General features: G+C 46.1%; 2 protein-coding genes across 2 annotated transcripts in view; both read right to left on the bottom strand.

Moving 5' to 3' along the window:
• banp (BTG3 associated nuclear protein) overlaps window positions 1-5,971 on the bottom strand; it is a 34,507-nt gene extending 28,536 nt beyond the window's left edge. Inside the window, exons 1-6 of the mRNA XM_084477139.1 lie at window positions 5,901-5,971; window positions 4,613-4,691; window positions 4,159-4,256; window positions 3,608-3,813; window positions 2,569-2,658; window positions 1,193-1,368 (exon numbers count right to left, since the gene is read on the bottom strand). Of these exons, the coding sequence (XP_084333265.1) occupies window positions 1,193-1,368; window positions 2,569-2,658; window positions 3,608-3,813; window positions 4,159-4,256; window positions 4,613-4,685 (643 nt within the window). The 5' untranslated portion in view covers window positions 4,686-4,691; window positions 5,901-5,971. The remainder of the gene's footprint in view (window positions 1-1,192; window positions 1,369-2,568; window positions 2,659-3,607; window positions 3,814-4,158; window positions 4,257-4,612; window positions 4,692-5,900) is intronic.
• Window positions 5,972-7,003: 1,032 nt separating this feature from the next.
• fbxo31 (F-box protein 31) lies at window positions 7,004-14,814 on the bottom strand. Its single transcript, XM_084477003.1, has 9 exons — window positions 14,061-14,814; window positions 13,572-13,643; window positions 12,590-12,666; window positions 11,707-11,874; window positions 11,384-11,458; window positions 10,469-10,578; window positions 10,060-10,213; window positions 9,254-9,702; window positions 7,004-8,798 (listed from the first exon to the last, which is right to left on the bottom strand). Exons 1-9 carry the CDS (start codon window positions 14,500-14,502, stop codon window positions 8,576-8,578), a joined length of 1,770 nt encoding a protein of 589 aa, XP_084333129.1. The 5' UTR covers window positions 14,503-14,814; the 3' UTR covers window positions 7,004-8,575.
• Between the last annotated feature and the right edge of the window lie 399 nt (window positions 14,815-15,213).

The following is a 15,213-nucleotide window of genomic DNA, read 5'->3' as shown; positions in this document are numbered from 1 at the left end:
TTAGTCTATTTGATCAGACTACAAAGCGTGGTTTGATACTTTAAACTATGGCACGCACACTCATATGGTAGGAAAAGAAAGACGCTGAGGCACGATTTAACTATTTCGAACAATATATTTAACAAGACTTGTTGAAGCCAAGAAGGACTCATTCTTTGAGCTGGTTTAGGGACTGGCACACAGATTGCATAACCTCCCGCTGCCAGTACCACACTCCACTTTTATCTCCCTTGGATTAAAACACAACTTTGAAATGATCGGTTTGTGTTTAAACAACAGCGCACATCTGCAGATACAATTAAACTCTGTGTTACCCCTTTGAAGTTAACTGGAATTCTCTGGAAGGCTGATTGAGAACAAGTCGAAGAAAAAGATCAACGATAAAAACCCAATTGTCTTAACAAGGAATTATTCTGGCTTTGGGACACACACACACACACACACACACACAGCAACCACTGAGACAGCAAAACAGCTCAGATTCCACCAGAATTAGTCAGTTGGATGTGCCTTCAATTAAACAGAACAGTCACAAATGTCAAAACTCGATCAAACTCAAAGAGTTGGTGTGCTAAACTGAGGACATGATCAGGATCACAAGATCCTGATCAAGAACATTGTGTCTGTCTTAGTGATGTGTGTGTGTGTGTGTGTGTGCGTGCAGGCGGGCATATGCAAGTTAGTGTGTGTGTTCTGTGCATTCATGTGTACGTGCGTGCGTGTGTGTGTTCTTGTGAGTGCGTAGGTGTCTGCGTTCTTGTGCGTAAATGCATGAGTGCATACATGAGTGCGTGCAAAAGTGTGTGTGTGTGTGTGTGCGTTCTTGTGCGTGTGCATGCGTGTGTTGTTTTGAGTGCGTAGGTGCGTGTGTTCTTATGTATGCATGTGTGAATGCATGCGTGGGTTTGTGCGTTTGATCCTGTGCGTCCATTCATAAGTCTGCGTGTTCTTGTGTGTGCATGCCTGAGGGCGTAACTGCATGTGTTTGTTCTTGTGTGTGCGTGAGTGCATGTTGCCGTTCGGGCATTTGTAAGTGCTTGCGTGTGTTCTTGTGTGTGCATGTGTGAGTGTGTAAGTGAGTGCTTATGTTCTTGTGAGTTTGTGCCTGTGTTCTTGTGCGTGCGTGCGTGCGTGCGTGCGTGTGTTCTTGTACGTGTGCATGTGTCCCTGTGCGTGCGTGCGAGCGACGTACCCTCCGAGTTGAGCGTGATCAGCGTGACCGTCTGTCCGTTCTGCGTGTTGGACGTGTTGCCGCTGTTGGAGACCGAGTCGCTGGCCTCCGAGCCGCTGTCCGGGTCCTCCTGGCTCTCCTCGGGGCCCGGGACCTTCACCAGGATGGTGTTCTGCCGCCGGCCACTGCCCACCGTGCTGGGGACACACAGAAGGCCCAAACTCAAACCTGGGTGGTTCCTCGTCACCCGTACACTCGCGGTTCCTCAGCACTCATACGCTTGTTGTTCCTTATCAATCGTACACTTGTGGTACCGTGTGGACATGGATTCACTGGGTCAAAGGAGGCCTGCTGTTTGGTTTGGTTTCATGTGTATCATGTATTTTTGGGGGTGTATTGTAATGCTGTATTGGGTTTTAAACCACTGGATGGGGCCCAAGGTGAATTTCCAAGAAACGGACAATAATACTAGACTGACTTTGCCAGATCCATTTGCAAATGTGTAATATTCTGGAACCTGTTGGTTAATTTTAGATTTTCGAAGGATTAACAGCAGGTGCAGATTAACAGCCCCCTGGATGCAGTTAGATATCCCTACAGCCAATCAGAGCACATCTTGGTTTCCTATGAAATGCACCAACGGCCGTCCAATAGGGCGCTCCTCCGTACAGACATGGTATCAAACCCACTTTAGATCGACGGATGTGATTGGCCCGACCCAGGCCATTGGCTGGAAATTTGTCTGAAACGGTATGTGGGCCAGACACATACGCGAGAAAACGTGAGCTCACAGATTTGTCTCTGTCCCAGGCGACGATAAAACTCTAATGTGATCCGGATCAGGGGGTAGGGGGCAGTCACAGTGGGTACACCAATCTGCCAATGAACTGGTCGCTGCCTTGTGAGTGGATGCTGTTTTAAACGGCCAAAGAGTTTACACAGGAACTATATAAGGTATATAAAACGAGGGCAAGGCGGAGAATGAAACATCCATTCTTTGTCGCCGAAATAGCCAAAACGGCTGCCATTAAGCCACCATTGTGTATGCAGATTGATCATGACCCTGTAAGGAATTAACCCAGAGCTCAATTCATTACACAGGGATGGCTTCACCAGTAAAGGTACAGCATGACAGCAGTGCTACCCAGTGGAATAAATGTAAACTGCAAAGAGACCATTCATAATTACATCGTCACATCCCAAGGACTCTTGCACATTCCTATTTGTAAAAGTATTTTTCCCATTTGGTTTTAATAAGATAGGAATGTTGGAATGTTTCGTTTCAATGAAAGACATGAACAGGGGAGAGACTCGTTGAATGACTGGATTAAAGACGCGGACTGGAAAGACACTCAATGTATGACTCAATAACAGACACAGACAGGGAGGAGACTCACTTGCTGAGCAGGTTCTCCAGGGGACTGTCCTCCGGGATGGAGCTCTTGGGCCGATCACTGCTCACGATCACGTTCGTTTGTGGAACAACACTTTGGGGGAAAAGATTGGAGGCGTGTGAGAGATTGCACAGGTCATTTTTTATTAAAGCACTGAGCCATCACACACAGAACGAGGATGATATACAACACAGAAACAACAAGCACCCGCTGTTAAGAACGTTTTTAAATCAATGCTTACGGATTGGTCTCAAATGTCCCCATCAAAAATGTCCCCAAAAAAATAATAAAACCCAAGGCATTGATTGCCGGGTATGTGGCCCAGGCCGAACCTATACACTATGTTTGGTAATCAAGGGAAAACAAGACCACTGTGTTATGCTAATTAGAAACAATCAAGCCAGATTGTACAGATCCCATCATTAAGCAATGGAAGAAAAATGCTGTGGGTGCTGTGGTCCTTTAAAGGCAGTTAACCCAAAATAGCATCATGAACTTGGAGCCACAGAGTTCTTGGGAGCGGTAATATAACCTGTTAACCTAGCGCAGCGGTCTGTCTATCAAGTCAGTGGCAATGGCAGAAATAAAGAAATCCTAGTTAGAAAATAATTAATTTAAAAAAAAAAGGGATGTGTGTTGCTGATTTGTGCATTCATGTCGGATCTTGCTCGAAAAGGATACTTGATTTCAACTATTCAAATTAGTCTAGCGTCAAGGGATACAAAATCCCCTAATTCCGCTAAGATTTCGGAAAACTAACGTGACAAATTGTCCCTTTATTTGCTAGATTTTCTAGCATTAGTTTTCCGCATCACAAACAGGCTTATCCCGACTATTCCAAACATTCACTGTGTCCACATTTTGTTAAATACTGCGCAGAGTTTCCTGCCCCGCACATGACCACCAGCATGGGCTCTGAAAACTGGGGTTGGTTCCCGGGCGCTACCCCGTGTCCAAACAGCCCGCCGCACCTAACAGGTGAGGATCCGTCTAACGCTGGGACTGACTTTTCCCCACAAGGAGACAACACAGCGACGCTCACCATCGCACTTTGTTCCAGGTCTGGGTGGCGCCCTGCGGGGAGCCGGCCACCATGGGCACCTGGATGGGACTCTGGCTCTTGGCACTGGGCACCAGGATGTCCAGCTTCCGGCCGAAGGCTTTACACGAGGCCTCCACGGCCTGCAGCTTGGACTCGATTCCCTCGAGACGCTGGCAGATTGTGGACTGGAGGGAACTCAACAGGCTCTGGGGAGCAAACCGAATGTAGAGCCGCGACGTTTAGCCGCTTGACAGACAAGTAATCAAAACTAAATAGGATGATGGATTAGTCGTCGAGGTCGTTAGTCACGTACAAAAATACCAAACGATTGCCGCTTAATGCTTCAGACATTCAAATATTTGGGCCATGGATCATTATTAAATGTTAACTTTCTTGGCTGCTTGTCAGGAAAAACTAAGCAGATCAAAACATCACTTTGTGCTCCGATCATTTGGGATAATTCTTTATGAAATTGTCAAGACTCGGGATAGATTATTATAGATTATAGATAAATCAACACAAACACTGTCAAAAACTGAGGGGCGTGTTACCCTTATCGAGGATATATCCTGGCTGTTGTTTTCTGGGCTCAATTTTCTCCTTTTCCGTTGGGATCTTTCTCCATCGTCCTCATGATTGTCCAGCATTTCTAAACAAAAACCAGTCCAATAAAGAAATGTTATTGGACTGGGAATTCCTCCACTTGGGGGGGAAAACAAGCAATTGATAATCTAACTAATCCATTACAGCAAATGCAATATAAAACTATATTGGATTCCACATAATACGTTCACATGATATGTCCTATAAATTTAAAACAAGTCCCATCTTCAAACGGTTAGCCGTTTCAAATAATAGTCTACAGTAAAACAATTTAAAGTGTCATTTTGGCATCACAATATGACATTAGATATAAACGTTATGTCAATATTGTAAAAAAGAAAGTTTCTAAAAAGTAGGACATACAAGCGAGCCCTAGCTATCAGTTTAGGATCCAGAGCTTACCGGTCTGGTCGCCCTGAGCGAAGTCCTCCACTGTTATTTGTACAATTTCATCCAAGTCCTCCTCCGACATCATTCACAGCTATGAGGACAGAAAACCATTGAGACGCCAAAACTACAATCGACACCGAATTGGGGCAGAGCTGTTTAGAGAGAGAACATTCGAAAAACATCCCTATTGGTTCCTGTAGGTTTCATACAAGATAATGACTTACATTATATTTCAGAATATATGTAATATATTTATATATATATGTACATATATGTATATATGTAATCTGACTAGTGAAATCAACTTCTGTTTACAAAAATGTTTCATAGTGTTTGTCATCGAAAATTGTTTACAATTTTATTTTTTTTACATTTTTTTATTTTGTTCAAAAATAAAAATGAAAATAGTAATGTTTGATACAGAATATTGTGATTGAGGTAGCTGACTGTAGAGTTTAAGTTTTGGGATGTATTCATTTGTTTGACTAAGTTGGTTCATATGCACATTAGGCATACTTCCCACCACATGGGGCAGTAGACAGCCTGTTGGGGGTAGTGGTATAGGTGTGCGCGACTGTTAAAGGTAAAATAATGTCATGATGTGGATATCCTAAATGATGTGGTTCGTCCAGTCAGAAACCCTACTCTCCACCCATGTGAATGCATACTGATGTTTACATGCCTCGACTTGGACTGCACCTCTATACTAATATATAAACTAATACATACTTCTGATCACCATTCAGGTTCAACTCCTTAAGAGATGTCTCATTTTATTAATCCATTGCGGGTTCAGAAGTGTGTGTGTGTGTGTGTTTAAACCCACTCAGTTAAAGAATCAGAAGCTAAACCCGAAACCTTCACCCAGCACCACAGCCTGGCTAGCCGCTAGCCTCTAGCTTAGCCATGCTAACCACCTAGCTAGCTCCGGAGGTATTATGGGGACTTATTTTCAAGGAGGTGGGGGGGGGGACATCGCAAAATAAGTCACACATTGTTAACGATCGACAGAAACACCGGAACACATGTGTTGAAATAAAAACAGAGTGACTAGGGGTGGGAGTCGGAGCAGTATGGACCCCCCGGACGTGCCCGCCAACATGTGATTTGTGCTCGGATTCTCGTCGGCTAAAGCCGGGCTTTGGCATCATGGTCAGCCCGCTAGGCCTCGTCTCCTTCAAGTGCAGCAAATAGCACAGTATTGGAAAAAACATAAGGCTAAAACATGCTTTCCATCCGGCCCGTGTGTCGGCGCTGCCGCTCGGCCGGCCGTGTACCGTGATAGATTCGGGTATATTACCGTGTGAATGACGAATTCTCGTGTTGTTTGTAGAGATTCCGATAACGGCGTCGTTCCTCGCGAGAGATGTGGGGCTCGTCCGTCGTCTGCTGGAGTTCCCGAGAGCTACCGTAGCGACCTAGGCTGGGATAGGATCCCGCGTTGCAGCGTTATCCCGGTATGCTACCACGCAATTTCCGGTCTCGTATGACTTCGTATTACTGGTTGTGTACGCCAGTTTAACTGTCGCCGGAGCGTGTTGAATAAGAAGATGTCGTGAAGAAGAAGAAATACAACATGGAGAATACATATTGATTTTATTTAACGAAGAAGGCGACAAAGCGATTCCCGAAACATGTACCGGATATGGACACCCTTCTTTCGAAAGTTCCTCCTCTTCTCCAACCGCTAGACGCATTCAATGCGGCGTCCATGCATAGTTACTGAATGTCCCGCCCTCTCTCGCCAATAACGCTCATTCGGAGCATCCCGATAAGAGCGCCTTCGAGCGCGGTTACAGTAGCGCAGCCACAGTCACTGCTAACAGCGCTAGGTGGAGCGCGTATGTGCCGAGCAGAGCTATGCAGAAGAAACATATATTTAAATGTTATATGGATTTTCTACATTGTTCAAACACATCGCCATTTGGTTGAACAAACAGGGTGTATAAAACACAGGTCTTTACCATGAACCTTATCTGTAAGCAGATGGTAATTTTATGCGTCAATGATCTGCCATATAGTAGCCTATATTTATAGTCCACGTGAGCCACTAAAATAGATAAATTACATTTGCAAAATTATATTCAAAAGGTTCCTACCGTGAATGCATGTAGTCTTGGCATATAGTGGTCCCGGTGGGACACGAACCCATCACCCAGACAGCCACGCTCTGGCAGTTGAGCTACACAATTAAACCAGTTTATCTGAATAAAGTAATATTAGGCCTACTATATTTCACGAGGAGTCAATATATTTTATAATTGGGTTATCCTCCCTTAATGATATGATCACTGACTTTGGGGTAGGTGCTCTCGCTGTCACCACCTGTTGCCTTAACACAATTATTTGTGTTAAGCCTATAATAGAAGGAAGGATGAATCCAAGGCAGAATTGTTACCTGTACACAGAGTTTATTAGAGAACATACAGCTGTGACAAAAGATTTCCTTCTTGTAGTTGTTATTTTAATCACTTGAGAAGAGGCTCTCTACGCTGAAACGCTCCCTGAAATCAGATGGTAGAAGTGCAGTGGGTCAAACTTCAAGTGTTCCCAAGCAGGCCTTTTCATGAAACCACACGTGTGTTTGAAGGCAAATCATTCAAGGGTTAAAGATCGAAGGCTAATGAATGAATGGGAAACTTACAGTAAATGTGACTCTATACTAAAAGGACCATCCCTTTAGACATTGCAAGTATTTCATGAATGTTTCACAGTTTCTCTATCAAGGTCTTTTATAAAGGTGTTTCCTAGTGGTTTTAGATCAGTATGCCGCCCAGAAAAGTGCACTTGAAGCAGAGAGCTTATAGAGGCCATGATAAGACATACAGACACTTTGAACTTTGAAATACGCCTTGTGTTTTGGGATCGGTCACCCTTAGGAATTGGTCACCATTTCTGAAAACACAAATAACTATTTGCCGGTATGAAGCCAGCCAAATCTATTTCAAAAGACAATATATTTAGTCAGTAAAATGTCCAAAGTTCACGTTGCAGAATTAGATAAGATAGCAAAAACTACTTTTTCAATGGTGGATTATATAAAATTAATCACATTTTATAATGCACACTTTATTACTCTATGGGTTATTAAAATAGTTATTATCAATTGTTTATGGACCAAGTGTCATGTATTAAACACCTGAGATGCATTCTTTAGTTTTATTTATATATCGTGATTAACTATTTGATCAATAAGTGATAAACTGTGGAACGAATCTAAGAGCAAAGCAGTCAGCCTTACCATTGTCCTAAAATCCCCTCATAATATTGCAGTCATGATTGTGAGGATATTGCAACTAGATTCAAAACAAATGTCTGCATGCGATTAACTAGGGCCATTAGATAGAACACAGACCAGAATACATTGGACGCCTCTTATTTCCTTTTAAATATCGTGCAGAGTACACCGTGTACATGTCACAACAAGAGGCACATACTGTTGGTTCCGCTATCATTATCTTCCGAGTCTTATGCTGGGAATAAATAAAATAAATAAATAAATAAATACAAAACTATCGAGAACCTATTGTGTGCAACGTGGCCTGTGGCTATAAAGTGGCGGAGACATTAAAGACAACATGTTGTCCATCACACCCCTCACTAGCCTCCTATGTCCTCACATTATTCACCCCCGTGATTGTGATCCAGCCCCAGCTAGTTCAAGCTTTCTACCCTTGAAAATACGCCACAAAATAAACGTGGTGTCGTGTAGTCTCGGATGTCATGTATAGATGGTGAGTATTCAAAGTACATGTTGTGAAACAGCCAGGTTGTACCAGTGGACACCAACTATCTGGAGACCGTAAAACCAGTGGTTTAGATAGCATCGGCGAGATAAAAGTTAATAGTGGTCGGGGTTGAGAGTGGCGCGCGGTTTATCGAGGGAGGCAGGGGGAGAGCGAGCGAGCGAGCTACGTACGCGGAGGCATTGTGTTGCGCGGCTGATCTAGGCTAGCTCTAGCGTCGCTGCTCCTATCAGGACGTCCACGACTGCATGTTATGGAGCATGGCCTCGAAGCGCTCCATGTCGGGGGCGTGGGCGTGGCCCAGCCGGTCCGTCAGTCGGCTGTACATGCTGAAGGACTTCAGCTCCAGCCAGATGAAGCCGAAGCGATCTTTGTCGAAGAGCACGAAGAGCCCGGGCGTTCTCTCGGGGCTGGTGAAGCCGTGGCCGGCGATCTGCCCCGTCCCGTAGAAGCTGAAAGCAAAAAGATAACAGTCGGGAGTCATTGAACGCTCTCGTTTTTCTGCTTAGCTTGGGTTGGGTTTGGGTGGTGTTTTAACAGCTGAGGATCAAGCCAATGTCACTATGCGATAACGTCGCTGATATGTGCACTGGCTACCGCTGGCTGCTCGAAATACGATTCAAGTCACTGGTACCTGCCTCCCCTGCTGTGAAACGCTCAGACCCATCCTACATACAGGATAGGGTCAAACCATACACCCCACCCTGTCCATTAGGCTCTCTTGAGGGCCAAATCCGCCTGCTACTCTTGGGGGGACCCAAGTTGCCACTCGACAAAATGTTGATTGTTTGCCGTCCCGGCTTCACAATGATGAAACGAGCTCCCCACTGACGTCAGGACAGCGGAACTAAATCTTCCACATTTCTGTTTAATTCCTGTGAACGTTGCAACCCTGGCCGCCACTCACCACTTCTTGCAGGTGCGAGGGTAGACCTCGTTGCGGGCCATAACCCCCAGGGGCAGGATGAAGGGCTGGGACTCTGGGGGGCTGGGGGCGCTGCTCCCCCTTCTTGCCCCGGACGCCTCAGCCCCGCCACTCGCTTCACTGTTGCTGCTGCTGCTCTCCCCCGCAGGGACCCCAGCAGGGCTGCCTCCGCTGGCGACCTCCGCGGGCCCGTCTCCCGCGGCAACCCCCACGGGGCCCTCTCCCCCGGGGCCGGCTACCGGGGCAGGGGCAGGGGCAGGGGCAGGGGCAGGGGCAGGGGCAGGGCCCTCCCTCTGGACCTCTGCGTGCAGCCCCAGGACCAGGCGGGACAGCTCCTCGATGCTGCGCTGGCGCTCCAGATCTGGGAGGACGACGGGGCGACTCAGGTCCACCTCCAGGGTCAGCTGGCCGGCGGGGACGTTGGGGTCCCCCTGTGTGCGCAGGGTGGGACTGGGTCAACGTCTCAAATCACATGGGGGAATACGTCCGGGGATGCACACCATGTAGGCAGATTATTTTAATTCGTAGGAAGAATTCATCTCTGTTGAGTTTCAAATGTTTTGCAGCGATAGGCGTTTATTAATTGAAGTAATAAACTTCAAAAATATATATTAGGAAATGGAAATGGATAATGGCACTGAGAATGGGTGAGCTTGTTTTCATCATCATCATCATCTGTGTGTCCAATCTCTTTGTGACTCACACTTGACTAATGCTCCCTGATATGACCAGACTGGGATGTGTTGCTGCAGCGGCAGTCAGGCTGACGATGAAGGACCGGCACTCACCGTGAGCTTGGTCGCTCTTGCGGTGGGTCCGTGGAAGCTCAGCATGACAATCTCCAGGCCGTGGCTGCCGTAGGTGCCCTTGAACAGGCCCGGTCTCAGGAGATCAGTGGGCAGAGGTGGAGGAAGGTAGATCCGCCGGTAGGTCAGGCAGTTGCTATCGAAACAAGGCGTTGGGGATCATTCACTTGTAGGAGGCCGAGGTAACACAACACTGCCTATCCCCGGCAGGGAAATTCAGGTGTCAGAGATCAGCAGCCGAAAACCTCACAGATCACAGGTAAGATAAAAACAAACAATACATACACTATAATATATAAATAACTGGAAATGTGGGCGTCTTTGAATTTGGAACAGTTATAGGAAATGCGCCCCGCACACACACACACACACTAAGGTAAATACAACATACTCATATTGGCTGGTATAAATGAACTTCATGAGGATGAGCTCCTGTGTGTGTTCGTGGAAGATGTCTTCCAGCGTCCGTCCCCATTCCTCCTCCAACCAAGTCCTGAACTCCTGCACACACACACACACACACACACACACACACACACACACACACACACACACACACACACACACACACACACACACACACACACACACACACACACACACACACACACACACACACACACACACACACACACACACACAATGGATCAGAAGTGCCATAACACACATGAGCAAACCAACCAATCACCCTTTTTAAACACACGACAAGAACAAAGTGTGTCGGCCGGTTTGACCACTCAGGGGTGACAGGTTACAGCCAATAAGGTACATGGCTTTAGGCCTTTTGAGGCCTTGTACAGCCTCTCTGCCAACAGAGATCCTGTATATCCGTCTCTTCCGTGAAGATCAATGTTAGTCAGGCCTTGGTTGCTAACAACAAACACAATCTCTGTTTGTTAGCCAAGTAAGCTTAAGCACAAGAAACACTGCCACATAAAATGACTTAGAAATACAAACAAGAGCCAATAAGCCTTTTAGGACTGTAGTATATATATATATTACCCACTACAAAACACTACAGACGTGTTGCATGAACCACTGTGCCTTTTAAACACTGAACATTAGACACAGAGGAATGTGAGTGAGAGTGCAACGGAACATTATTTGCAGGCAATGAGGTTTCTTTATCGAAAGCCATCCATGTCAAGTCTGGGTCACCACTTTCCCATCACAGCCCATTTGCAGCAGAACTGGGTGGCCGAGGAGAGTAAAATGCCGCAGGGTGGACCCGACCCAAGCACCTCTGGTTGGGGCTTCAGTGGGAAACCAAACGGCTATGATTGGAGGACAGAAGTTGCAGCCTTACCTCTTGTCGGCCTCCGGGCATGCGATGGTGGTCTGTCTGGTTACATTTGGTGGAAAACTCATCCTTCTTAACAGTCTGAAAAATTAAAAGTTATGTCAGATAGATCCAGGTGGAGGTGTGGGATATTTAGGATATTATTGTACAATACTAGTATTCTGGTCTGTGTCTTTATTCCAGCAAAGAAAATGCTTTTGTTTTTAAAGGCCTATAACTAATTTTAAACTGTAAATCAAAGTACTTTCCAATATTATTAAAATCCCAATTTTGCCTGGGCAAAATGTTGCCTCCCCAGGCCTGGGCCAGAGCTCTGCAGTGGGACTTGCCTGTATATCTCCCTTGTGAGGACCCTTGTGTCCATACATGCACTGCACAGACGCCTTCTTGTCCTCCGACATGGTGATGCGGAACAGAGGCCTCCTTCTCATGGGATCCTCCACACGCGGGTCATGGGGCGGCAGGTACATCCAGCCGACCACAAACAGCCCCTCCACCTGGAACCACCGTGTCATGTCAGTCCCTGCTAGTGTTTCTGTTTTCGCTGCAAGTCACTTTGGATAAAGGCGTCAGCCTTTAGTACATATATTCATACATATACATATAGTAGGCCGTAAAAAGATATTTGCCCACTTTGTTAAATGGAATCTCCAACTGGGCATCTTCACACAGTAGTAGTATGTCAGGCGTGACAAAATTGGAACCAATCTGGTTGATCGCTGTGTTGCATGGTACGATACGATAACCAAGACAAGCACTGGTAGAGTAGAGCTTTCAAGAGAGCATGGCTATGGGAAGTGTTAGGAAGATTTCAAAGTACAGTAGATGCTATGAATGGAGAGATAAAAAGGAGGGCGGAGGGCAAAGCCAGGTGTAGTTTTTCCATACAACAAGGTTCAACTAGGGTAAGAGAGTGAGGTGTATATTGCATGCAGGGCCCATATAGTCGTAAGTTTGTCATATTTGAAACGTACACTGGAGAGAGAGGACTGACAATATAAGCTGGTATAATCCTTAATACAAAGTTGACTTAGGCTATATCAATTCTGCCGCGGTAAAAACATTCCCCAAGAAGCAATATCATATGAACCTTTACATATGCAAGACACATTAAGACAGATCAGAAATATGTGTGTCACGAAAGTTCGTCCAATCCCCTTGGTCAATCACAGTGTGCCATGAGCACGGTGTAGAGGTGTGTGAGTCACTCACCACCACGTTGAGAAGCCCTCCATACGGGCCAATATCAGGCTGCCAGAGACCCAGGACACTTTTGTACGGGTGAAGCACTAAAAGACAAAAAGCACAGTATGATCCGTTTCCTGAACACATGACCTACATACACGGTAACAGTATTCACCCAAACACCATTTAAATGATACAGGTTTAGTTGAGTGCAGTGTTAAGTGATAGCATAGGCAACGTACGGACCCTTAGTTGAGATTAATAGTATAGTATAACGAGCACAGAGCCTTTTGTCACGGTTGCGGGCCCAAAAGGGCTCCACATGCCTTGAATTAACCCCAACCCCATGCCCACACATGGGCAATAAACAACCCAAAAGGCGCATAGACAGCATGCTAACCATTAGCCATCTTGTTGTCCTATCCCCTCATATGAAAGCCATCCACGGTGAAGATTCGCTGCACACAGAAATAGCAACACTGCAGAAGAAAGCGCATCCTTAGCCACAAAGCGAGTTGATCTTTGTCTCAGCTATCCGAAACCATGTTAGTCAACCAACAATGCTCCAATGTGTTAAGGTACGGACCAGACGTGCCACGTTACATACAGTGTATGTAGGCCTACACATCTCTACAGGCCTTGTGCTAGTAGTAATCAGGGTATGACGTCATGAAGTGTCCAGACTTCACTCGAGCGACCACCTAGACATTTGTGCCACAATACCAAGTTGAGGACCGAGAGTTGACTGCATTCATATATTGTTAATTGATGCATTGAAGCAGAATTCATCATTTATAATTTATGGAATTCATATATTGTTAATTGATGCATTGAAGCAGAATTTATGGACAAATGTCATACTTATATGACATGTTCATTAGGTATTCTTAGAATCAAACTCATGTAGGCTGGGTAGATAAAAAAAGGCTTAGTTCACTTTTTGGGGGGTTGAATTTAAACTAATGCATCAGTGAAAGTGGAAGAGAGGTTAAAATCGAAAATCGCTTACGTTTTACATAGAAGTCACGGCTGGACACACCACCAACCTCCATCTTACGTAGGTCCTCGTTCACGCCAAATTCTACAGAGCAAAACAGCAACAACAGAAGATAACAACATGTCATTCTAAAGAGAGGCAACCAAGAAACGGTTGAGCATATTACAACGTATGCAGGCATAATAAAACTATGGTATCTGGGCTAGCGTAGGTTTGGACAATATACATTTTCATCAGTAAAATGTACTGTTTTAAAATCAAATGCATGGCTGGATAAGCATCAATAATGCCAGGGTGTTCACGGTAAGGTTAGGTGTGATCACAGTCAACAAGAGAGAGACAGGTGCACAGCCTATGTAGGTAAATATGGCAACAAACGAATGTATTTGATGTCGTTTGATTGCATACACACATCTACATACATAGATGCATAGACATTACGACTCATAAACATGTGCATAACAAGAGGTCACAGCAGCAACACTTTAGGCTAGATTTTACCTGCGGCGCATCGTCTCCTCCAGATCGTCTCGGTGTTGAGGATCTGCTTGAACTGCTTGCAGACCAGGGCGACGGTAGGCAGCGCCGTCCCGGGCAGCAAGGAGAAGATCTCCACCAGCAGCTCCGGCGGCAAATCCAGCAACGACTGCGGGTTTGGAGGTCCCGTGGTGGCCCGTCCCAGCAGCCCCTGGGGCCTGCAGCCGCTTGCGTGTTCACAACACGCGTCACCGGGGGGGCCACCGCTGGAGCCTGCCGCCTGGCAGCCGAGGCCGCCGCAGTCACCGGCGGCGGCGGCCTGCCTCATGCCCACGATCCGCTCGTCCTCCTCGTCGTCCATGTCCACGTCAGAGTCGCTGACCGGCTGATCCTGGCCTCCGTGTCGCTGTCGTCGCCTGCACCTCCGCGACTGGCCCACTCCGCAAAGCCTGGCACACACCGCCATCCGTAGTCACCAGAGGGCCAACGTTACATCACCCCAACACATGGATGCACACTGCGGTGGGGGAGCCAGTGGCTGTGTGTGTGTGTGTGGGGTGGGTGGGTGGTGTGAGAAGGTCTGTCCTTGGGTCCTGTGCTGTGACGATGGGCGTAAACTCGAGGCTCCCGACGTCAAATCGCGTGTCGCTGCGGCGCAGTTCAAAGGACAGGACCGCGTTATCTCGCGCGCGGGTCTCGGTGACCCGACGACGGGTATCGATATGTCGATGATCTATATATCGATATCTATAACGATCTCCTTAACCCTAGCCAAGCACCTGTTCGTACCAATTGATGGAATGAACGGCTCATCCCTTCATAACATAATACTCCATCAGTCCGATAGGTGGCGGTACAGCCCCCAGGCGACAAATCATCTACCACGAAGAACAAATCACTTGGAAATAAATGAATGTAAAAATGTATTCGTATAATTAATTAAGCTAAATTATAAATATACAAGGTTTATACATTTAATCTGTCAGAAGATAATATAATGAAATAGATATAATAACGTATTATGTTGGGCAGCTGACGTCACCCAGAGAACGCGGTGTTGCCAGGTTTATCAAAAGAACGTATAAGACATATTTATAAATATATTATCTGGCTATAGTATCACATATAAAACACACGCAGGGCTTGTTAACAATTTTATCATACGTAAGTAATCGTT

Source organism: Micromesistius poutassou (genome assembly GCF_964030765.1).
Source record: "Micromesistius poutassou genome assembly, chromosome: 13".
Taxonomy (NCBI): domain Eukaryota; kingdom Metazoa; phylum Chordata; class Actinopteri; order Gadiformes; family Gadidae; genus Micromesistius; species Micromesistius poutassou.
Note: the sequence above shows the minus strand (reverse complement) of the source record. Positions and strands in the feature narration are given on the sequence as shown.